This window comes from Asterias amurensis, chromosome 1 (assembly GCF_032118995.1).
Source record: "Asterias amurensis chromosome 1, ASM3211899v1".
Lineage (NCBI taxonomy): Eukaryota > Metazoa > Echinodermata > Asteroidea > Forcipulatida > Asteriidae > Asterias > Asterias amurensis.
In genome coordinates this window covers 37,882,858-37,906,281 of record NC_092648.1, presented here as the reverse complement: position 1 = coordinate 37,906,281, position 23,424 = coordinate 37,882,858, and the positions used below count along the sequence as shown (strand labels likewise).

General features: G+C 40.4%; 2 protein-coding genes across 3 annotated transcripts in view; one reads left to right on the top strand and one right to left on the bottom strand.

The window, feature by feature from the left end:
* The window catches only part of LOC139939169 (uncharacterized), a 51,199-nt gene that overhangs the window by 2,884 nt on the left and 24,891 nt on the right, over positions 1-23,424 (top strand). The window contains exons 2-8 of one of the 2 annotated variants that reach the window (XM_071934950.1): positions 818-1,043; positions 2,863-3,066; positions 10,539-10,693; positions 12,342-12,471; positions 12,865-13,041; positions 13,448-13,644; positions 22,701-22,827. In XM_071934950.1, coding sequence (XP_071791051.1) covers positions 818-1,043; positions 2,863-3,066; positions 10,539-10,693; positions 12,342-12,471; positions 12,865-13,041; positions 13,448-13,644; positions 22,701-22,827 — 1,216 coding nt within the window. Of the gene's footprint in view, positions 1-814; positions 1,044-2,862; positions 3,067-10,538; positions 10,694-12,341; positions 12,472-12,864; positions 13,042-13,447; positions 13,645-22,700; positions 22,828-23,424 lie in introns of both variants that reach the window. The other variant, XM_071934943.1, reaches the window with a different exon arrangement.
* On the bottom strand, positions 16,866-20,653 carry LOC139940415 (uncharacterized). Its single transcript, XM_071936653.1, has one exon. The coding sequence runs from the start codon at positions 20,541-20,543 to the stop codon at positions 16,866-16,868; it is 3,678 nt and encodes a 1,225-aa protein (XP_071792754.1). The 5' UTR covers positions 20,544-20,653.

Below are 23,424 nucleotides of genomic sequence, written 5' to 3'. Positions count from 1 at the left end.
GAAAAGTCGGGCAGCCGAATGTTTTTGTCGTTGGAGACGCTTGATCTGATACTTTGGCATATTGCTGAGAATGGCATTGCAGAAGTCAAGTCGTGATGTTATGAGAGAATGCACAACCTGCTCTGTAGCTTTGCGAGAGAGGAACTTTCGAATGTGGGAGAGGTTGCGTAGCTGGTACATGTACCTGACAGATTTAGTGATATGTTGTTGTTGAACGTTGTTGTCGAAGTTGAACATTGTTGTTGGACTGTGGACATGGATGGTTTCCGACGCCTCTGCATCAACAACGACTCGCTGTGATCTTGTGGTCAGCCAGGTCTTAATGAAGTTCTTGGTGTTGTCTCAAATACCATAGTGGTCTATCTTTTCCAGGAGTCGTGGGTTAGGTGCTGTATCGAAAGCTTTCAAAAAGTCGAGAATCAACAATGTATGATGCCACACCCTCGCCATTGTAATGTGAATGGTTGTGGCAAGGAATTGGGGTTGTTCTAAAAAACCCTCGACCCTTCGACGTCTGTCTCGTGCTTGAAGCGTGTCCCAATTCCGAATTTATAAAATATCGCTTTACAGCGAGTAAGAATTAAGCCCCCGATTTAGAATTCACAGTGTGTGATCCATCCAAAGAACAGGCGATGCAACTTCTTTCCATGACTAGACTTGATTTCAGTCTGTGATTATATATCTGCATCAGCCATGCAGAATTCCCCCCCCCCAAATCAGCACAATATGTAGGCCATTTAGAGATGTTCATTATGGTTAAAATACTGCACCAATGGTAGCCTAATAAAAACAATTTGTTATCAATCTGTTTCAGCAGCTGTCATTATGATTTGGATGTAGTTTGGACCAGAGAAATCAGCAACAGTCTCATTGCAGCTTCTCCCCTTGTAGCTGACATCAATGCTGACAAATTCCTTGACATCATCTCTCCAGCATTCAATGAAGAGGTCGCTGTCCTACAAGGGGTCAAAGGTCAAAATCTTCCAGGTTCAAACTGGCCAGCAAGCTTACCTGGGAGCTCTTATCATGCTTCACCCTTAATGGTAACAATTTTTTGAATCTTTAAATAATACAATATGCATTCTTGTTAAATGAGGGTATTATTACAAAATCATTCCAGTCTGACAGTACAAGCCATTTCAATGCTTGACACTACACGTATTTAGCACAATGAAGATACAGAGTTATTGATGCCACTGATACATCGATGAACTCATGCAGAAAGCTTACTTGAAAACCAAACAAAAACAGTAACAAAATTATTACAAAAACACGGTGTTCGGTTGAACGTTACATGATGACGTAGTTCAAAAACATTGAAGCATAAAGATGATTTTTTATACAATGTGTTATTATTTTATAGTTAAACTTATATCACACTTTTTAACAACTCCCTGTTTCTTCAAAAATGCAATATGTTTGTGTGAGATTGGCATCAGTTTTTTTTTTTTCAACTTATGAAAGCCTTTTCAAAATCTAGTTCACCCCTGCACTGGATGCTGTACACAGATTTGATAATCAACAGCGCCCTCTTTGGTGGACAAAAGAGAGCGCTGTTGGGAATTCCCCCAAAACTGTTTGCGCCATATGATTTTTACAAATTTTAAATGTTTTATTGTTATTTAATACCTGATGACGTCATTAGGTATGTAATTAGGCTTGTGGGGTCTTAATACTAAGGTTTAACTATCTGTTGAGTTTCAAGGTTCAAATCGATCTCAATCTTGAGTTATGCCGTAGAAAAGCTCGAAAATTGTTTTTTGATGAAAAAAACACTTAGGCGAAGTTTGACCCAGGGTAACGACCCAGAAGTTAAGGTCATACTATTTTGGCGTTAACTTTTCAAATGTTGTTCAAGTCTTTATCTATATGATGCCTAAGTATTAACATCATAGCTTTTCTATTTGTTGAGATACAGCAACAAGCAAATGGTCATTTTTCAGCATTAAAAACCCTGTCATGACGTCATCAATGACGTCATCATTCCCAAAAAGTGGCGGTTTTATCCACTCACTATTGCCTATGTACTTACATGTAGTAAGTTTTAAGTTTGTACAAACTTTACTTTTGTATTAAAGCTCAAAAGTTGTTTTTTTAATGAAAAAATGCGAAGGCGAACTTTGACCCATGGTAACAACGGGAAGTTCAGGTCATACGATTTTGGTGTTAACTTTTCAAATGTTGTCCAAGTCTTTATCTATCCGATGCCCAAGTATGAACATCATAGCTTTAATATTCATTGAGATACAGCGTAAAAGCAAATGTCGTTTTTCAACTTTAAAAACCTTGTTGTGACATCATCATTCCCTAAAAGTGGCGGTTTCATCTGATCACTATTGCCTATGTACATAGTAAGTTTTAAGTTTGTACAAGCTTTACTTTTGTTTAAAATTGCTGGAGAAGGTTTGGAGGGAAAGAAGAACGCGAGAAAAAAAACCCCAAAAAACAGAAACAATAGTTGTTCGGCTGTTAGCCGGACACCTAAAAAAAAAAACATAACAGTAACATCAGTTGTTCGGCTATTAGCCAAACACCTAATCAGTTCCATTGAAATCAAAGGATGTCCTTAATCTGAACTGAATCTTTAAAAGTTATCTGAAACTGTGATTTCAGGTTCACTCATTGATCAGGGTAGCTTTAAAATTATTCATTTGTCTACCCTACTGATAATAGTTGTGCGTGAAAAAGTACTTTGATTTCTTTTACCGTATGACATCAATAGCGATGGTCAAGATGATGTTGCTGTATTACTACTGCTGCTGTTTATTGTTCTTTCATCTTACAGTATAACAGTAATAGCAATGGTCAAGATGATGTTGCTGTATTACTACTGCTGCTGTTTATTGTCCTTTCGTATTACAGTATGATATTAATAGCAATGGTCAAGATGATGTTGCTGTATTTAGCTCTGACGGAGAGATCTTCTTCTTTGATGCAGAGGGAAACTTAATGAATGAACGAACGATGAGAATACCTCATCTGAAGATCCAAAAGGAATGGTGGGATAAGACAAGTGGTATGAGGGACGATGTTCTACGTCAGTCTATCAGGTCATCTCGACAGAAGGTAACAACTATTGATACTTGTTGGATACAAACCCTAATCAAAAGACCTCTTATTACAAATCTTGGGGATATACGGGTCAGACAATTTACATTCTGTCTATTACAAAATTCTGTCTCTGCCAAAAAGAACTGTGGCAGTATTTTTTGTCAAGAAAATGTATTCATCCCTGTTTAGCAAGGTGAGAGGAGGTGCCAACCGCATCTCTGGCCACCTCGGCATTTACAATCAGACACACAGAAATTTGAATCGTCAAAAGTCACCTGCAGGTAGTATTTGGAGGTTCATATTTGTCTGACATACATGTACTTTTATTGATTTCTAAAAGCACTTCAGTCAAAATAATTTTGCAGTATGCTTACTACCATTACTATCTTTAACAGATAGGCTTTCGGGAAAAAAAATAAACCTTTGCGAGGGCTTCATTACCAAAGCATGTCCCCATCTTTAAAGCAAAAATGGGAACCTCTGAATTATATATTGTTTTGTTATTCATCTCGCGGCTGGCAAAGCCACCATAAGGGCATACTGTTTCCAACATATCCTTCCTAGGGTGTGTGATGGTAGGTAAACATATTCAAATCAAGAACCTATAGCAAAGGAGAACATTAGAAACCCCAATTGGGAAATGTGTACAAAACCAACGGAGTTGGTGCCAAAGGACAATACCAGCTCTCCAACTGCAGATGTTTGTACAACACATGAGTGTTGACCTGAGAACAAATGAGTTCAATTCAATTCAATTCAATTCAACAAACATTTATTTCCACAAAGGGTAATCACTTAATAAGAAAACAAAACAATAGATACAATAAAACTAATACGTGGAGGCATTACCCAGGAAGCTGAAGCTTATAAACGGAATGCCTTAAACAAAAAATAGACTTAAGTAAACAATAAAGAACAAGCAAAACAAAATACAAAAGACAAAACAAAACAAAACAATGAAACAAAAACAGACAAACAAACGGAGTGGACATAAACTGTAGTAGAAATCAGACTGACTTATAAATGCAACACTACGACACGGTTAATAAAAGAGGTACCAAGCAAAATAAAGCACATTTAAACCAAGACAAAAAACAAATGTACATGTAAACTATGCTATATACTGGGAGATTAGATGGTTTTTGAAAGCGGTTTTAAATCGGCCAACAGAGGACTTTGATTTCACAGATTGCCTGAGTCCATTCCATAGACGAGGTCCATAGAAACGAAGTGTGTTCATTAAGAATGATGTGCGGGCAAGAGGGATATAGTAGTTATTATGTGATCTAGTATGGTAATGGTGAATATCGCTAATTGAGGTGAAATATGAGGAGAGAGTGCGAGGAAGAAGGTTATTGGTATATTTGAACATTAATATACCTGTTTGAAGTTTATTAATGTCGGTGATTGTTAGTGTGTGTAACCTGGCAAACAAGGGTGCTGTGTGATCACAAGGATGGGAAAGTGTGCAAATGCGAATAGCCCTTTTCTGAATGGTAATAAGAGATTTAAGTTTGTCAGTACTTGTGCGTGCCCAGACAATGTTGCAGTAATTCAGATAGGGGAAAATGAGAGTATTGTAAAGAGAAAATAGAGTGGTAGATGGGAGAAAGGAGCGGAGCTTAGAAAGTACACCAGTGTTTCGGCTGATGACTTTGGAAACGGAAGTAATGTGGTTGGACCAGGAAAGTTTGTCATCGATGGTAACACCCAAAAATTTTGTGCAGTGGACTTTACTGATGGCAGTATCATTAATTTTGACTGTTCCACTGCCACACAAATCTTGAGACCTGGAGAAGACCATGTATTTAGTTTTACTAGAGTTGAGAGAGAGTTTGTTGGCTTGGAACCAGGAAGAAACTTTAGTAAGCTCAGTATTGAGGTTACTGACCAGGGAATCAAAATCAGTATGAGACGAAAGAATAGTAGTGTCATCAGCGAAAAAGAATAAAGGACAAAGTGTTAGAAGAACAGTGAAGATCGTTAACACATATAAGAAAAAGAAGAGGACCAAGAATAGAACCTTGAGGCACACCATGATGAATTGTTTTGAGAGAAGAAGACGATTGTTTGATAGAGGTGAACTGTTTGCGGTTATTAAGATAATCAACAAACCACTGGTGACAGACACCTCTAATGCCGTAATGTTCAAGTTTAGAAAGAAGAATAGAGTGGTTAATAGTATCAAAGGCTTTGGAAAGATCGATAAAAACACCAATAGAAGATAGCTTATCAGAAAGAGAATTGGAAAGAGAATCAACAAGTTAGATCAGAGCCATATCAGTAGAGTAACTGGCCTGAAAACCGAACTGCTGGTCATAAAGAAGATGAAATTGGGAAAGAAATTTGAAAAGTCGCTTATAGATAAGCTTTTCCAAGATTTTTGAAGAACATGGAAGAACAGAAATAGGACGATAGTTAGACAAATCATGGCGATCGCCAGATTTAAAGACAGGGGTAACCTGGGCAATCTTAAGATTAGAAGGTACAGATCCACTTAGAAAAGAGAGATTAAAGATATGAGCCAGATGATGAGAGATAAAAGGAATAGAAGACTTGACTAGGGAAGGGTGGATAGCATCAAACCCACTGCACGTATCACCTTTGAGATCTCGAACAATCTGAAAGATTTCATCGGAATCGGTTGGTGTTAGGAAGAGAGAAGAATTATTAGAATTGTGCAAATAGTCTGTGAAGTGTGCATTTGAGTGAGGGATTTTGTTAGCAAGACTGGAACCAATATTAGAGAAGTAGTCATTGAAAGAGGCGGCAATATCTGGAGGGTTGGAAATAGTCTGCTGGCCAATGATGAAGTTGTATGGCAGATCGTCCTTCTTGTTCTTGCCAAGGATGTTGTTGATCTCACGCCAAGTGCTTTTGATGTTGTTTCTTTTAGCGGAGAAACTGCTGGCATAGTGGTTCTGTTTGGCCTTACGAATGAAGAGACACAAAGAAGAGACTTACACAAGTACACACACAACCTTATGGACATGATGGATCCAGTTTTTGGAGTCCTGCAATTCTCATTATATTTTTCCCTTTTCTAGATAATTCCTCTGAGGGCTCCAAGTTGAAAAAGGACAAACTTTGTGGAACCCATTGTGTAAAGGAGCCCATAGTCTGTTTACAAGCCCACTCAGCTCTGTCGCTTACATGCTCTGGAGCATTCCTTTGTTCTGTGCACTTAACTCGGTACTTGGTACTTGAGCGTCGTCTAATTCGGTGGGATTTGGAATTTATGAGGGATTGTGGAAGACTATTCCATAGTTTCAGTGTTCTACGAAAAAAATATTGTTCGTAGATGGTAGATGAGATGCTGGGTATTTTGAACTGATTGTCGTTGCCCTTTCTTGCCCTCTGCGGTTTAGGTTCTAAAATTTGGCTATGGTCGGCTTTGATAACACCATTGATCATCTTGTAAAGTGTTGTTAGCTAGTGAATTTGTCGTTGACTTTGAAGTGTGTCCCAACCCAAGGATACGAGCATGCTGGAAACATTGCTTGTGCGGGAGTAATCAGCACAAACGAAGCGTGCAGCTCTTCTCTGCACCATTTCCAGTGATGTAATCTGGTTTGCTTTGTGCGGGTTCCAAGCAGCGGTGCCATATTGGAGGTGGGGTTTGACAAGGGTGACATAAAGTCTTTCTTTGACTGTTTTAGAAGACATGTGAAAGTTGTGTTTGATGAAATAGAGGATTCGGGTAGCTTTAGTGACTGCATGATCGACTTGATTTTCCCATCCAAGGTTTTGATGAATAGTGATGCCCAAGTAAGTGAAGCTCTTTGTCTCTGCCAGTGGGGAGTCAGACATGGTGTAGGATGTTACGCCAGGATTCCGTTTGCGAGACAAGCGCATTGTCTTACATTTAGCTATGTTGAAGTTCATTCTCCATGTTTCGACCCATTTGGTTAGGTTGTTGAGATCGTTCTGAAAAAGACCCTCGTCCGTTGGCGTGGATATGTTTCTGTATATTAAGCAGTCATCTACGAACAGCCTTATTACTCCGCCCTCCTCATTGTGAATATCATTGATAAAAAGGAGAAAAAGGTGGGGTCCGAGGACAGTTCCCTGTGGTACGCCACTGATTACAGGATGCCATGTAGAGTATTTTCCATTGACGACTACGGGCTGGAGACGGTTGGAGAGGAATGATGCAATCCAAGTCCCAGTTTTACCACATAGTCCATAGAAGTTGAGTTTGTGAAGTAGTTTCTCGTGAGAGACGACGCCAAAGGCTTTCGCAAAGTCAAGGACTGCTACATCAGTGGTGATATTGTTGTTGTGATTTTGGGCTAGGTCATTTAAAGTCAGAACAAGTTGGCTCTCGCATGATCTGCCCCTTCAGTAGGCGTGTTGATTGCTCGCGAGAATCTGGTGATGATCTAAGTGGGGCACAAGTTGACTATCTACGATATGCTCTAACAGCTTACAGCAAGTTGAAGTCAGGGATATAGGTCTGTAGTTGGCAGGGTTGGAATGTGATCCTTTTTTAAACAGTGGGGTTACTGTAGCCCGTTTCCAGTCTGTTGGTAGTGACCCAGAGTCGAGAGATTGTTGGACTATTGAAGCAAGAATAGGTGCTAATATGTTTAGCGGCCATTTTCAGAGATCTGTTCGGTAGTTGATCAGGACCAGCTGCTTTGGAGACTTTAATGGAATTCAAAAGTTTAATGAAGCCATCGACGGAGACTGTAATATCGGCCATTTTATCTGACATTTTAGGTAATAAAGTGCGTAGACTTGTCCTTGTTAAAGACACTACTAAATTGCTCCGCAAGTGTTTCTGCCTTAGCTTGATCTGAAATAATGTCTATGTTGTTTACTTTCAGTGTTTTTATTCCGGTTTTGTTTTTGCGTTGGGATTTAACATAACGCCAAAACAGTTTGGGATCATCAGAGGATGTTACGGTATCGATGTGTGAACGGCGTGCTTTCCGTAGTGTGCGGTCTACCATCTTGCGAACTGATTTGAACTTTTCCCAGTCAGATAATTTGCCACTTTTCTTAGCACGGACGTAGAATCTTTCTTTGGTTCTTGTCAGTCGCAGCAGTTTGGTTGTGAGCCATGAAGGTCTGGTTTTCCCTTGATAGCTTATTTCGGAACTAGGTCGTTTATGAGTTTAATAAGTCCACCAATTTGTTTCGACAGAATTCGAGTTGGGATTACTTTTCATGAAAGAGACTTGAAGCTCAGAAGCAGCTGCTTGAAATTTGCTTTCGTTCCACATGAAGATTTTTCTCGATGGTTTAATGGTAGGATTTGATGATATACAAATGTCTGCCAAAACAGTCTCATGATCACTGATGCCAGAATTTGGACGAACATTGTGTATTAATGCAGGTCTAGATGTGAATAAAAGGTCCAGGATGTTTTCAGTCCCAGATGAAGGGTCTTTTCTTGTTGTGAATCCCACCTTCTGTTCTAGGTGAAAATCGTTTGCTATTTCCAGTATACTAGACTGTAGACGCCCAACAGGATGAGTCGTTTCATATCAGGTGTATTAAAATCACCCCCAAGTACTACAAAGGTTTTTTTTATGACCGAGTAGACATTGGAGAGATTGTTCTTCAAGTTAAGTAGAATGTTGTCGTCGTATGATGAGGGTGGACGATAAAAGGCACCTATTAATAGGTTTTCCTCATTACCGGTAGAGTTAATTGACAATTGACACCATAACAGTTCACAGTCATCAGCCCTGAAGTCATCCCGTTCAGAGGAGGGTATTGTATCCTTGACGGCAATAAATACCCCACCACCTTCCTTGTTTTTCCTATCCCTACGAAAGACAGCAAAATTCGGCGGAAATATTTCAGATGACTGGATTGAGTCATTTAACCAGGATTCAGTTCCAATTAGCACATCAGGATTTTCTGAATTTATAAAAGCAGTATAGTTGTGGTGTTTTCCCTCTGATACTCCTACAGTTCATAACAGCAATCTTGATATACGTGTCTTTGAGATTGAATTGACGTGTAGATCTGAGAGATGTTGGATTACTGTTCTTATTAGGGTTACCTTACATGGTTGTTGAACTTGACCCAAGACCTGGATTGCCGGTTTGGAAAACAGACTTGGCTGGTCCCGGGGTACTGTTGTTTGAGTGAACATGGCGAGGTTTCCAGAATTTCTGTTTTTGTTTCATGAGATTTGTCGCTTGTTGAGGGCTAGAAGCTAGAGAAGGCTTAAATAAATGCGAATCGTCTCCGCTTATGTCTGAAGTTAGTGACAGAACATCAAAAGCTTTGTGAATGTACACGTCGTTGTTCGAAAAATACGAGTCTTCAAAATTAATCACTTCACAGGCTGGGCATATCCAGACAAAGTTGTTAAGTTTTTGATAAAAGATATAACTAGAGTCAGAGATCCCGGAGCACTTGTTGTGTATCCATAAATTATACCTATCACTTGTCATTGCACTATCTCCATTTTTCACAGCATACTGGCAGATACCGCAAGGCCATTTAGGTTTTCTACCACGCTTCGTTGGACCCGGATTAGTTTCTATGTCTCCAGCAAGTAATTTCATCGCTAGATATGTATGAGTTTTACTTGATGGTAAAGTGAGAAGGCTACAGTCCCTCATCAATTCCTTGCCAAGTTCAGGACGTTTAGCACAAAAATAAGATATGGTATACGCTGAGCTAACGTTGACAATGTCGTTGTACACACCAAGTTCGGAGTATGGGTGAGGTCTTGATGATGAATACAAGTCAAAAAATGGAATTCTCCTACCGTAAATTAGATGATCAGCATGGTTAGAGTCTAGGTGATCCTCGTGTGCAGTTTGGAAGCCCAAAGCAGAATGCAAAGAATGTAGATTGATGCAGAAAATGTTTGTTGTGTGTTCCCGCGTTTACACATGGCGCCGGTACAGATGATTTTCCGATCCCAGTGGTTAAAAAAACGACAAACAAATTTCACAAGACGAGGGCAGTAAAAAACGTCAAAATTGTACTAGATATAACTAAGACTAAACTAGAAAAAATAAGTTTGGATGGCAGGATAAAAGACAGATTTTGGCCAATTTAAACCAATTTAAACGACTAAAAAACAACACGTTAATAAAACATGACCGCTCTCCGAACAGCGCCCTCTGTTTGGAGTGCATGTGTGGGTTTGTATCCATGTTCAAAACGGGGCCCTATAACAAAAGGGACAATGGGTCCACGGTTGCTATCACAAAGGAAATCATTGTGGTCCCCGGTTGCTATCATAAAGAGTTGAACAAATAAGGGTCCACGATTGCAGGTGATCACACACTTGTGTTTGTTTACCCAATATGATTGTTTTTGTTCCTTTTTCGTAATGCATGTAATACTGTGACTCTTTCAAGGCATCAGCGTTCCCCTACATCACCCCTTTACGCCTTGTTCCATTTTCACAAAGTAAATCTTTGCAGTATGTCATTGACTTGTCGATCAGTTTGCACATTCAACAATATAACATGTATAAATTTGCATTTGTTTTGTTTTTGTCTGCCTGCCAGAATCAGCAGTTCATGAGATCCACAGTTGATGAACTGTTTGTTAATGTCAGTGCTCATGTGTTGGCTACACCGGTAATCGCTGATCTCAACCAGGATGGTATCATTGAAGAGTTGCTGGTACCTGTCAGCTACTACTTTGACACAGACTTGTACAGGTACATACTACAGGCACCTTCAATCTTCATATAATGTGAGCATTTATAGGCCACAAATACTCAAAAGTACAGAAACAGGGAATCGCCTGGGGGTGGGGGCAGGGGGCAGACACAGAAAAAGGCGCCATCAACATTGATACTCGTCTCATTCATGAGCATGCCTTACATGCAGTCAGACACATACATTCTGAGGCGAAGTTTAGTTCAGTGCGCATGCATGACTTTTAGTACCTGCTACCCTGACTGCTCAGTGTACCATACCAACACAAACAAACTCCGGCAGCCGACTGGTCCACACATCAAACCGATAACAGAAGTTATATATAATTCAAACGTTACATTTTGAAAATCATAAAAATTGATTGGGTAGAATGGGTGAATTTTTTTCTAAAACTTCACAATGTTAGAAAACTATATATATAAACAAGAACTTGAAAAAACTCGGGGTAGAATTGTAAAATTTTTCACTTTTGTCTCGTTTTGTAACACTGATTTAGGGGTGTTAAAATTTTCATTCAAAGCAATATTATACATTGATTATCGTTATGGTGCTGTTGCCTGGCCATGCGCCTTATGTTGGAGGGACGAATGCTTTTTCAAAAGAGTTTGTCTAAATATTTGTCCAATATTTGCATTTTAATACAATAAAAAAAACTGACAAATAAACTATACATGCAAATTGGTAAAATACTGCCTTACTTTTATCTAATCTAATCCATTCGTGTTAGTGTAAAAATTAAACACCCCTATTTTTGTAATGGTACGTTCACACAGCATCCAGCAAAAAATTGCCCAATGTCGTGTCCACCCCCCCCCCCCCCCCACCCTGGGAATCGCCAGACGCCCAGTTATTTCTGTAATTCTGTACATGATATTGTACTCATGGAAACATTTTTCAGTCAGTTAAAACATATCGACTACTATTCAAAAAAAGTACTTTTGCACGCTACATCACTCACCGTGCTTTTTTCGTTCCATTCACTGTGCATTTTTCGTTCCATCTGATAAGTACTACTGCCTGGTCTTAAAATATCTGTACAGAACGCACTTACTCACTGTTGAATCCAACAGGCTGACCCAAAAGAAACGGGTGTAATTTCACAAGTACAAACTGTTGGCCTATGCTTTTTTGTTTTGAAAGTTCTATCCTCTAATCAAAATGACAAAAATCTACTTGGACAAATAATGAATGTTTGCCATTCTTGCTATTGTGCAAATGTTTTCATTGTGAAGTTTTCATTTGTGAATGTTCCATTCAAATCGACTCCGCCTCGTTGAATAGAACGTTCCATTTATCAACTCATGAACATAATCGCACCATTGCACTCATTAACATTCGATATTTGTATAATATTTTGGGGTTTAATTCATAAAAACAAGACTAAAAAGGAATGTACAGTATGGCAAGTAATGGGTTGAATTGCACTGATACAATATAAAAGTTTCTTTAAATTGTAGCTAAAAGGTCAAAACATGTTGGCAATGAGCAGAAATTAAAAACTTATCAAAACACCAAACAATCAACCAGCACTAAACCATACAGGATGAAACTTAAAAAACAAACTTTATGAAAGGGACACATTGAGTAGTTGTTCATTATACTTTTGTACACATCTTTGATTTTCATATATTTTCTTTGACTAATTAGATCTGAAGAGAGGCTTATGGAGCTGGGAATTTCAAGATCTGATCTTGAGATGTACCTAGCTTGTGGTATTGTGTTATTCAACCTGACTACTGGAGAGATATACAAGGAGGTGACCCTTGACCTTACTATGGTAATTTTTATTATATTATAATACCCAGATTGATGTTGTGTCATTTGTTTTAATTTTGTATTTTAGTACAGCAAAACATATTTGATTCTTTCAGCAAATTTCAGCAATTAACTATCTCAAAAAGAGCACAACTATAGAAAATTGAAAAGGAAAGTGGTATTTTGACCGCAATTAGGTAAAATTTAGCCTGATGAGTGTGTACTTTGAGTACAAGTATTTTGCTATAGCCCAGCTGCCTAGTGTGAGTGTGAGTACCATTAAGAGTACCATCAAAATGGCACTCAACTAGTACTCGATTTATGAGTACTGAGTAGGAATACTACAGTACTGGACATGAAGTGTACAATTAAGTTTTATCATTATTTTCAAACCAATTTATTGTAATTGTTGTAGATGAATGATGAGTTTCCAGCATATGTTCTCTTCACTCCGACTGTGGTGGATCTAGACAGTGAAGGAGGCCCTCTTGAGATTATAGTTGGAACATCAACAGGCAATCTACATGTTTTAGATCATACTGGTGCTCCAAGACCTGGTTTCCCGTTGTTACTTAGTACACTTCATGGGCAGGTAGGACTACAATTTTGTTGTTTAAAATCAACATATGATCAATAGACCTGATTTAGTTGTAATCTTTAATTGATAATTTAGAGGAAACTTTTCAAATTAATGTTCTTTAAAAAATGAGATTCATGATTAAGAATGATGAAAAACTATTGTTGCCATGGTAACCATAGACTCTCAATAATTGTGACACCAGATAATATTTTGGAAAATTCACTAAATATGGAGTTAATAATTTAGTAGAACAATATATTTTGATCTCACAAATCAAAAATCTGATGTGTGAAAAGATTGAATAGAGTGATGGGGTGAATTACATATAGGGTCGTTGGAAAACTAGAGGATATGAATGAATTTATTTTTCCCCAATTCAGTGATGTGTGAAATATATACCCTTTCTTTACTCTCTAAGGTCACAGTTGACGATCTCTTCAGTGATGGACACCTTGAAATGATTGTTTTAGACACAAGCTCTAATGTAATGTGTATTGACACAACAGGTAAGGAGTTATGGGATAGTCAGATCTCTGGCTCCTCATCAGCAGGTTCTAGATTGGCTGATATTAATCAAGATGGCGTCCTCGATATCGTCATAGCAACTAATGATGGGTAAGGTTGGATACAAGTAAACTTCCTAAAAAAACTTCCTCCCTGTTCTCCATCATAATGCCTGGGAATTAACCACAAAAAGAGTTTGATGTTCTATGTTTGAACAAGACTTATGAAGCATACTCATAACAGAGCAATTATGATTAAGTGTCTTGCTCTAGGACACAAGTGTCATAACCATGGCTCAAACCCACCCCTGACAACGGGGCGCCATGAACACCTGCATTGGCGGATACAAGACTTTGATTATTACAATACCAGAACATGAGTCCATCTAGTGCACTATATCGCTCATCCAGAACCCTCCAGTCAACCCAAAGATACTTCTACATCATATATTACAAGAACCAGTTTGTCACACTTATACTTTTAATGGTGACTATAGTGGTCCAGCTCAAAGTTCAAATCAACACACAATTTGTTGTTTGCTAATATCAGTTTATTGGATCCAGCTTCTCAATTCCAACACAAACATCTACTTCCAAACTTCTGTAATCTCTATGAAATCGTGAAACCGTAAACCGCAAACCGCATAAACCGATTAGCTGTAATAAACCACAAATAAATAACACTTATAAATATATTGTTTAACAGGAAATAAATAAACTTTGGAACAAATTAACTGTTTTAAATCATTAATCCTTGCAGTGTGAAAGGGTGAACACAATTGGAAAAACAATAAAATGTAGTACAATTGAAATTTGGAAAATCTACTACTGTGAATACTTGCACAAAATCCTAAAATGAGCTTCCAAAGTACATCAAAATTTACTGATTAAAGGTCTCTCAAATCTCTGGAATGACAGTATCAAATATAAATAAGCACAGTATATTCCACATTTACTAAAATGAAACAAAGCAAAAGATTTAACTCACCAAAAGTAACAGCACAAATTGCCACACTGTCTGCCTGGCCACTATAGACTTAACACATATGTTCACTGTATGAACTCCTGTAGGCTAGTGAGCCACACCTTACCATGCTATAGCACTGCCAGAGGTCAATGTTCACTCAAGCAGGCACAAACTGATTTGCATAAGCCTGCAACTCTTAAACTTTACAAAAACTCTGCTGGGCCTAGAATTTGGTCCTTACATCCCCGCCCCTCAATTGTGGCTCTACACAATGAAATAAACATTAATATAAGACCAAATTTAAAACAAAGTCCAAAATAGTTCAATAATGTCCAAATCGAGTTCAAAATGTTCACTGACTTGCGAAACTTTTAGACAGTTCATTGAGAATCTAGCCATCACAGTCGGCTTCCAGAATTAAGCAAAGCTTCTGCACTGGTCGTTCCATCAATGAAGTGGCTGTTTTCACTTTAACCATACGTACCAGACCCTTGGAGTCCTCCTTAGTACTAACGACTCTTCCCAAGGCCCATGATCCTCTAGGTGCGTTGTCAATTAGCAGGACGATGTCACCAATCGAGACATTCCGTCTTGGTTTCAGCCACTTCTGACGCTCTTGAAGGAGAGGTAGATATTCAGACACCCATCTTTTCCAAAATAGGTCAACAAGGTACTGGACTCTCCGCCATCGTTTGCGTGCATAACAATCATCCTTGGAGAATTCACCCGGAGGAGCACCTGTATTGTGAGCTAGCAACAAGTCGTTTGGCGTCAGTGCTCGCAAGTCATCCGATTGTGTTGAAGAAGCAGTAATTGGACGGCTATTCAGGACGGCTTCCACTTCACATAGCAACGTGTGTAGGCCTTCATCGTCAAGTCAGTGCTTAAGCTCATACAACAGTCCATACATTATCTTTCTCACCGAACGAATTAATCTCTCCCACACTCCCCCGAAGTGAGATCCTGTAGGAGGGTTGAATTCCCACTTGATGCCTTTATCACACAGGGTATCTCTTATACTGGATTGCTTAAGCTTAGCTAGCTCCTGACGTAACTCCTTCTCTGCTCCCACCAGATTTGTGCCATTATCTGACCTGATAAACTTCACCATTCCTCGTCGGGCCACAAACCTTCGAATTGCGTTTACGGCAGAATCAGTGTCGAGCGAGGAAGCTACTTCAAGGTGAACTGCACGAGAAGAAAGACATGTAAATATTACTCCATACCGTTTCACTGCTGCTCTGCCACGTTTCACCATCAGCGGCCCAAAGTAATCCATGCCTGTGTTAGTGAATGGAGGCTGGTTAGCTTCAAGACGCTCAGTTGGTAGGTTTGCCATCATTTGCTCGATTGGCCTGCTCTGATACTTCCTACAGGTTACACATCTGTATGCAATCTTCTTGGAGGCGCCAGTTGCTCCAAGTATCCAGTACTTTCTTCTCACATGTGCAAGCATCGCATTTTTCCCTAGGTGACCTACATCTCTATGTGCCTCGTAGAGTAGCAACATTGACACCGGTGAATCCTTTGGTAGAATTATTTGATGTCTTGCGCTGAACTGAAGAAAGACTGCTCTGTCAATCCGTCCTCCAACTCTCATGATTCCATCTACTAATATCGGACTTAGCTTGTAGACAGGGCTAGATTTAGCAACACTTTGATTTGCTCCCTTAGTGCCTTGTAGACAACTCAGCTCATCTGAAAAGGCCTTTCCTTGAACATACTTAACCAAAGCAACCTCAGCGGCCTCGAGCATGTCAGGAGTCAGGTGAACTACAGGAACCATTTTGTCATCACGCTTGGTGTCATTTCGCTGTGTCTTAAGTTGTAAGAATTTGCGCTTGGCAAACAACACCCATGCCATCACTCGTCTAAGTTGGTTCCAGCTGGAGTATTTGGTCAGCAACCTGTCGTATATTGAGGATGATTCATCAGCGACGACTGCACCACTCACTGCTTTGACTCCTGGGTCATCAACATCACTTTGAATCAGAGCCTGGCTCGGCCAATGTTCTTCATTTTTCCATAAGAACTCGGGACCTTTCAGCCAGCGTTGATTACTCAAGAAATTGTTGACCCGTAGCCCCCTCGAGGCATCATCCGCTGGGTTGACCTTTGTCTCTATATATCTCCACTGACTAACATTAGAACCTTCCCTGATCACTTGCACTCTGTTGGCTACGAATGTGTGGAGACGGGTCGCATCATTGGAGATGTATTTCAGAACTGCAGTACTATCTGTCCAGAAAAATGTGTCGTGTATCTGATCATCCAACTCATCCTCCAGCATCTTGTTTATGCGAACTGCCACGGTCGCTGCTGTCAACTCCATTCGTGGCACAGTCACCTTTTTTAGAGGAGCGACTCTAGACCTTGCCCCCCAGAAAGGAGCAGTGAATATGTCCCTTAGTAGTTACCTGACGTAGATAGGACACAACCCCATAACCACAATCGCTAGCATCACTGAAGTTGTGTATCTGACGTTCGGCAGCCTCAAACTTCAACGGCTTATAGCATCTCGGTACCATCATTTCTTCAAGCTTTGGAAGATCCGTCAACCATTGATTCCAAACACGCAAGTCATTTCCTGTAACTTCGGCATCCCACTCGATATTCTCCTTACACAACTTCTGCAGCAGGTTTTTGACTGGTAGAATGACAGGACAAGCAAATCCCAAAGGATCATAAACTGAGCTTACGATTGACAAGATGTTCCTTCTCGTAGGATCCTTGGTCGTCACTGAAATCTTAAAGCCCAACGAATCCGATTTCACATCCCAGCTAACACCCAATGCTCTTTCACGAGGCATCTGTTGAAAGGAGTGATTCACATCTAGCTTGGGCCTTTTAGTAGAGTCACTTGCAGGCACGGCTTGCATCACAGCGTCGTCATTGCTGATCCATTTGGTTAGATTAAACCCTCCTTTCTTACAAAGTGCTGTCAGTTTGGTGATCAGATCAACTGCATCTTCTGTGGACTTGACCGACTTCAAGCAGTCATCAACATAGAAATTTCTAAAAATCGTCTCTGCTGCTACAGTGTTGCCTTTGTCGGTATCGCTCAGTGCTGTGAGCCTTAAGGCGTAGTTTGAGCACGATGGAGATGACACAGCACCAAAGAGATGAACCTTCATTCGATAGGGTGTAGGCTCCTTACTTAAATCTCCATTCGGCCACCAATAAAAACGCAAATAGTTCCTCTCCTGCTTGGGGACGTGAACTTGGTAGAACATCGACTCAATATCACCCATTATGGCCACACTTTCCTGTCTAAATCTCAGCAAGACACCGATAAGATGATTCGTCAAGTTCGGACCAGGAAGAAGGAGATCATTCAGTGCAACTCCATTATAACTGGCTGTACAATCAAAAACAACTCTAACCTTGTTGGGTTTTCTAGGATGATATACGCCATGATGGGGTATGTACCAAACTCGTCCATCTTGCGTGTCTACCTCAGCTGCGGGCACTTCTTCAGCATATCCTTTGTCCAGGACGTTCGATATGAAGAGATTGTAATCGTGGTGGAACTTTTGATTCCCCTTCAACTTCCTCTCCAGGCTTACAAGACGCTTCAATGCCATAGCAGAATTGTCGGGCAGACGTACATCTTTCTTGAATGGCAGACTAATTTGGTAGTGACCTTCGACAAACTTACATGAGCCGCCAACCTTCTCCATGAATGACTTGTCTTCGTGGGACCATTCCCGTTTGTCATCGATCGTACGTTCTGGAAAGTCGTAGTTGAGGCTTTCTCTTATTAACATGTTGAGCTTCTTGATCTCCTCGTACCTTTTAGCAGCAACATCCACAAAATTCACAGAGAATGGTTGACAATTCCGAACTGACCTCACAACATTCCAAGCGATCCATCCAAGTGCTGTCTTTGTTGCATGAGGGCTACCCCGCGGTCCCGTTCTAACTTCCAACGGTGAGTACGCATCAGGAACATTGTTACCAATCAATAGGTCGATGCCAGCATTGATTTGTGGCATATAGACATCTTTCAAGTGTTTCCAGTGAGAAACATCATCGTGAGTAGGTATGTGATGTCGCTTAACAGGAAGTTTATCCTTGGTGTAGACCCTCGGAATATTGACTTTGACTGTAGAACTACCATTTAAACACCGTACTTCTAAGCCTTCAATCAAGTAAGTATCCATGTTGTGCGGCTCTCCCATGGTGTCCAGTCTAATGTGCATTCGTCTGCCCACGCCACATAACTTCTTCATCAGAGATTCACTGCAGAATGACACGCTACTTCCAGGATCCAGGAATGCATAAGTCACAACATCATTTAACCCATGAGCAAGCCTCACACGAACTGGGACGATAGCCATCGTACATTGGTTCTCATTTTCGTTGTCACATGCTACGTTGGTATACTCACAACCGATGTTACTCCCAGGCACGGCACTTGAATCCCTCACGTTTCTTGAAAACTGTGCAGGCCTTGAAGTATCATTCTGATTTATGTGAAGAAGAGTAGGGTGTCGACCCTTGCAAACATCACACGTAGCCTTCCTGTTGCATGTCCTCTTCATGTGCCCCATCTTAAGACAACCAAAACAAAGACGCCGCTTTCTCAGAAACTCGATGCGCTCACTCCAAGGTTGTTCTCGCAATTTGGAGCATCCTATCAACAAATGTGAACCACCACAAAACCAACACATCTTGTCAACATCCTTAGCGGTATTGAGATCCGTAGTTTCACTTGTTGCCATGGTGATTTTAGGCCTGGTGTCACAACGATTGGCGGGTTTCTTCTGGCTTGTGGTTGACAAAGCATCTCTACCATAAACAGGGTCGTTAACCTTCTTGGACTCGAACCTGACAAATTCTACTAGATGATGAAACTTTACCATTTCTCCTTTGTACTTGCACTGCTGCACACGAGACCTCCATCTGTCATGATAATTGTAAGGTAGCTTCATCACCATGGACTTGATGTTCTCACTATGCTCCAAGTACTGCAAACTACCAACGCATTTGACGGCACTCTCACACTCCTGAAGAAAGATTGCAAAACCATCGAGAGCCTTCGGGTTATCTGCCTTGATTTGCGGCCATGAAGCAGCTTTCTTGATGAATGCATTAGCTATCACCTCCGGATTTCCATATCGTTCTGTCAGCTCCTTGACAGCTGCTGCGTAGCCAGTAGGGCCATCCAGATAACTGTATCCAGTAACTATTTGGTGTGCCTCGCCTGTAGTAAACTGCTCGAGGTAATAAAGCCGCTCAGTGTCACACAACTTAGCAATTCTGGCGCTAAACATCCTCATAAAGCGCTTATACTCAATCGCCTCACCGCTGAATCTTTCCATCTCGATTTTTGGTCGTTGCAAATGCCTAATCATCTCATTCACGGATTGACCACCCACGTCATCTTTAATCACTGCTACCCCATCTTGGTGGCTCGTGGGCTGTACATCCTCATCGACAGAATCTTGACGTTGTCTACCTGTGGACTGACGAGGCTGTGCAACACCATCAACGATTTGTTGTACACCACTGACATCAGGGACTTCTTGTCGAGGCTGACTTGCCGGTTGCTGTAACAGTGGAGTACCGGCGGTCTTAGGCTCAGGTTTTGGAGGCGGTTTATTTAGAGCAGCAACGTCATATTGATCTAAGAATTTCTCGAAGGAGTCCATCCAATGAGCTGCAGTCTCCGAGGCTTTCTCTGAACTTGGCCTTTCACCATCCCCTGTAGCATCTTTGAATATGTCAGGTTTGGTTTCTTTTACGGCTGCACCGGCGTTCAATTCAGATCCCCCATCCGAGGCCCTTGTAACTTCACTACAATTTCTGCTTGTCTTTTCTAACTTCTCCAAGACCTTACACTTCGCCTCGGCCACAGCAACTTCAGTCTTAATCTCAATTTCTTCTTCTAGTTGTTTCAACTTCATCTTTTCAATCTCAAGAGCTTGCATCGCTTTCAAAGCCTTCTGGCGTGTGAGTAGCTCTACTTTCTTCTGCTCTTCTTCAATGAGTAACTGGGATGCTTTTGACCGTTTTGATGATCTAGAAGATTTTGACGACATTGGAGCTTCTTGCTTGACCAACCAATCTTGAATCTTTTGGTTTACGTTTGAAAGCCAGACCTCCTTATCCGTGTACCAATCCTCCTCAAATTGTAGACGTTCAACGTCACTCAGCCACTGGCAGTAATCATCATAACATTTCATGAACTCCTCAAAGACATCCATCCATTCCTTATATGCGTCCTTTGTTTCATCAAGAGACGGATTGGTTCCCAACTTGTCTCGAAGGGAATCAGACTTCAATTTAGCGGCTCTCCAAGCCTCTCCTAATCGCTTGTACTTGAACTCTTTATTATAGGCAGCACCTTTCTGTGTAGCTTTCTTCTTACGTTTAGACGTCATTGTCAATGCCAAATTACAACTGTCTTTTTGCTAATGATATAGTGGTCCAGCTCAAAGTTCAAATCAACACACAATTTGTTGTTTGCTAATATCAGTTTATTGGATCCAGCTTCTCAATTCCAACACAAACATCTACTTCCAAACTTCTGTAATCTCTATGAAATCGTGAAACCGTAAACCGCAAACCGCATAAACCGATTAGCTGTAATAAACCACAAATAAATAACACTTATAAATATATTGTTTAACAGGAAATAAATAAACTTTGGAACAAATTAACTGTTTTAAATCATTAATCCTTGCAGTGTGAAAGGGTGAACACAATTGGAAAAACAATAAAATGTAGTACAATTGAAATTTGGAAAATCTACTACTGTGAATACTTGCACAAAATCCTAAAATGAGCTTCCAAAGTACATCAAAATTTACTGATTAAAGGTCTCTCAAATCTCTGGAATGACAGTATCAAATATAAATAAGCACAGTATATTCCACATTTACTAAAATGAAACAAAGCAAAAGATTTAACTCACCAAAAGTAACAGCACAAATTGCCACACTGTCTGCCTGGCCACTATAGACTTAACACATATGTTCACTGTATGAACTCCTGTAGGCTAGTGAGCCACACCTTACCATGCTATAGCACTGCCAGAGGTCAATGTTCACTCAAGCAGGCACAAACTGATTTGCATAAGCCTGCAACTCTTAAACTTTACAAAAACTCTGCTGGGCCTAGAATTTGGTCCTTACAGTGACAAATTATTGCATCTGGAGGCTATTAGCAGGAGTTACCTAGTCTAGGTCCTGTTCATTGACTGTTTGTTTCATTTGGTAGGTGCAGCATGTGCTGGCAGTATGTACTTCCTATGCTCTGGAATTGTTCATTATATATAATAAATGTTCCTATGTCATGTGGCACAACGTTTTAATGTTCTAATACTTGTGTTGGACAATACAAGTATTACTGCAGCCAGGTGTGGATATTACATGGATACACTGGTAAAGTGGTAGTAGATACTGTACAATAGATCTTGACATGATTATTTGTTTGTATTACTGCAGCCATGTGTGGGTATTACATGGAGATACTGGTTAAGTGCTAGATGGTTGGCCAATAGATCTTGACATGATTATTTGTTTGTTTGTATTACTGCAGCTATGTGTGGGTATTACATGGAGATACTGGTTAAGTGCTAGATGGTTGGCCAATAGATCGTGACATGATTATTTGTTTGTTTGTATTACTGCAGCCATGTGTGGGTCTTACATGGAGATACTGGTTAAGTGAAATACTGGATACTGGAATAGATCGTGACATGATTATTTGTTTGTATTACTGCAGCCATGTGTGGGTATTACATGGAGATACTGGTTAAGTGCTAGATGGTTGGCCAATAGATCTTGACATGATTATTTGTTTGTTTGTATTACTGCAGCTATGTGTGGGTATTACATGGAGATACTGGTTAAGTGCTAGATGGTTGGCCAATAGATCGTGACATGATTATTTGTTTGTTTGTATTACTGCAGCCATGTGTGGGTATTACATGGAGATACTGGTTAAGTGCTAGATGGTTGGCCAATAGATCGTGACATGATTATTTGTTTGTTTGCATTACTGCAGCCATGTGTGGGTCTTACATGGAGATACTGGTTAAGTGCTAGATGGTTGGCCAATAGATCGTGACATGACTATTTGTTTGTTTGCATTACTGCAGCCATGTGTGGGTCTTACATGGAGATACTGGTTAAGTGCTAGATGGTTGGCCAATAGATCTTGACATGATTATTTGTTTGTTTGTATTACTGCAGCCATGTGTGGGTCTTACATGGAGATACTGGTAAAGTGCTAGATGGTTGGCCAATAGATCTTGGGGGAAGGTTCCTAGCAACTCCACTAATTACGAGGCTTAGACCTAGAGATCAAACACTTGATGTGGTAAGTAGTCATTGGTTCTTTGTTATGACCTCTAGGTATAATAATGATAACAATAATAATAATTGTGGCTTCTTAAATAGTGCACATGTCTGTCACCCTGTGACGCTCCTGGGGCTGTTACATACAGTATTTTCCACCAGATGTGGGACTACGCTTTGAATTATGAGACCTGATTCTGATAGCACCATGTAATGTTTTACAAGGTGCTGTGGCGCAATTCACTGCCGATCCGACCAGGAACACCGGGGCAAACCCCTTCTCTTTTCGATAAGTGCACTGGGTTCTTTTACATGCGTTACATAACACATGGGACCAATGGCTTAACGTCCCATCCGAAGGACGAAGCAATGGTAAAGTGTCTTGCTTAAGGACACAAGTGTCGCTGCTGGGGATGCGAACCCACACTCTGCTGATCAGAAACAACAGAGTTTGAATTCGGTGCTCATAACCGCTCGGCCACTACACTTATTAAGTGCACTGGGTTCTTTTACATGAGTTACATAACACATGAAACCAACGGCTTAACGACCCATCCGAAGGACAAAGCAATGGTTAAGTGTCTTGCTTAAGGACACAAGTGTCGCTGCTGGGGATGCG

What these genes read in the sequence shown, in the direction of transcription:
- LOC139940415 (XM_071936653.1), bottom strand. Translation starts at nt 20,543, where the DNA reads ATGTCGTCAAAATCTTCTAGATCATCAAAACGGTCAAAAGCATCCCAG.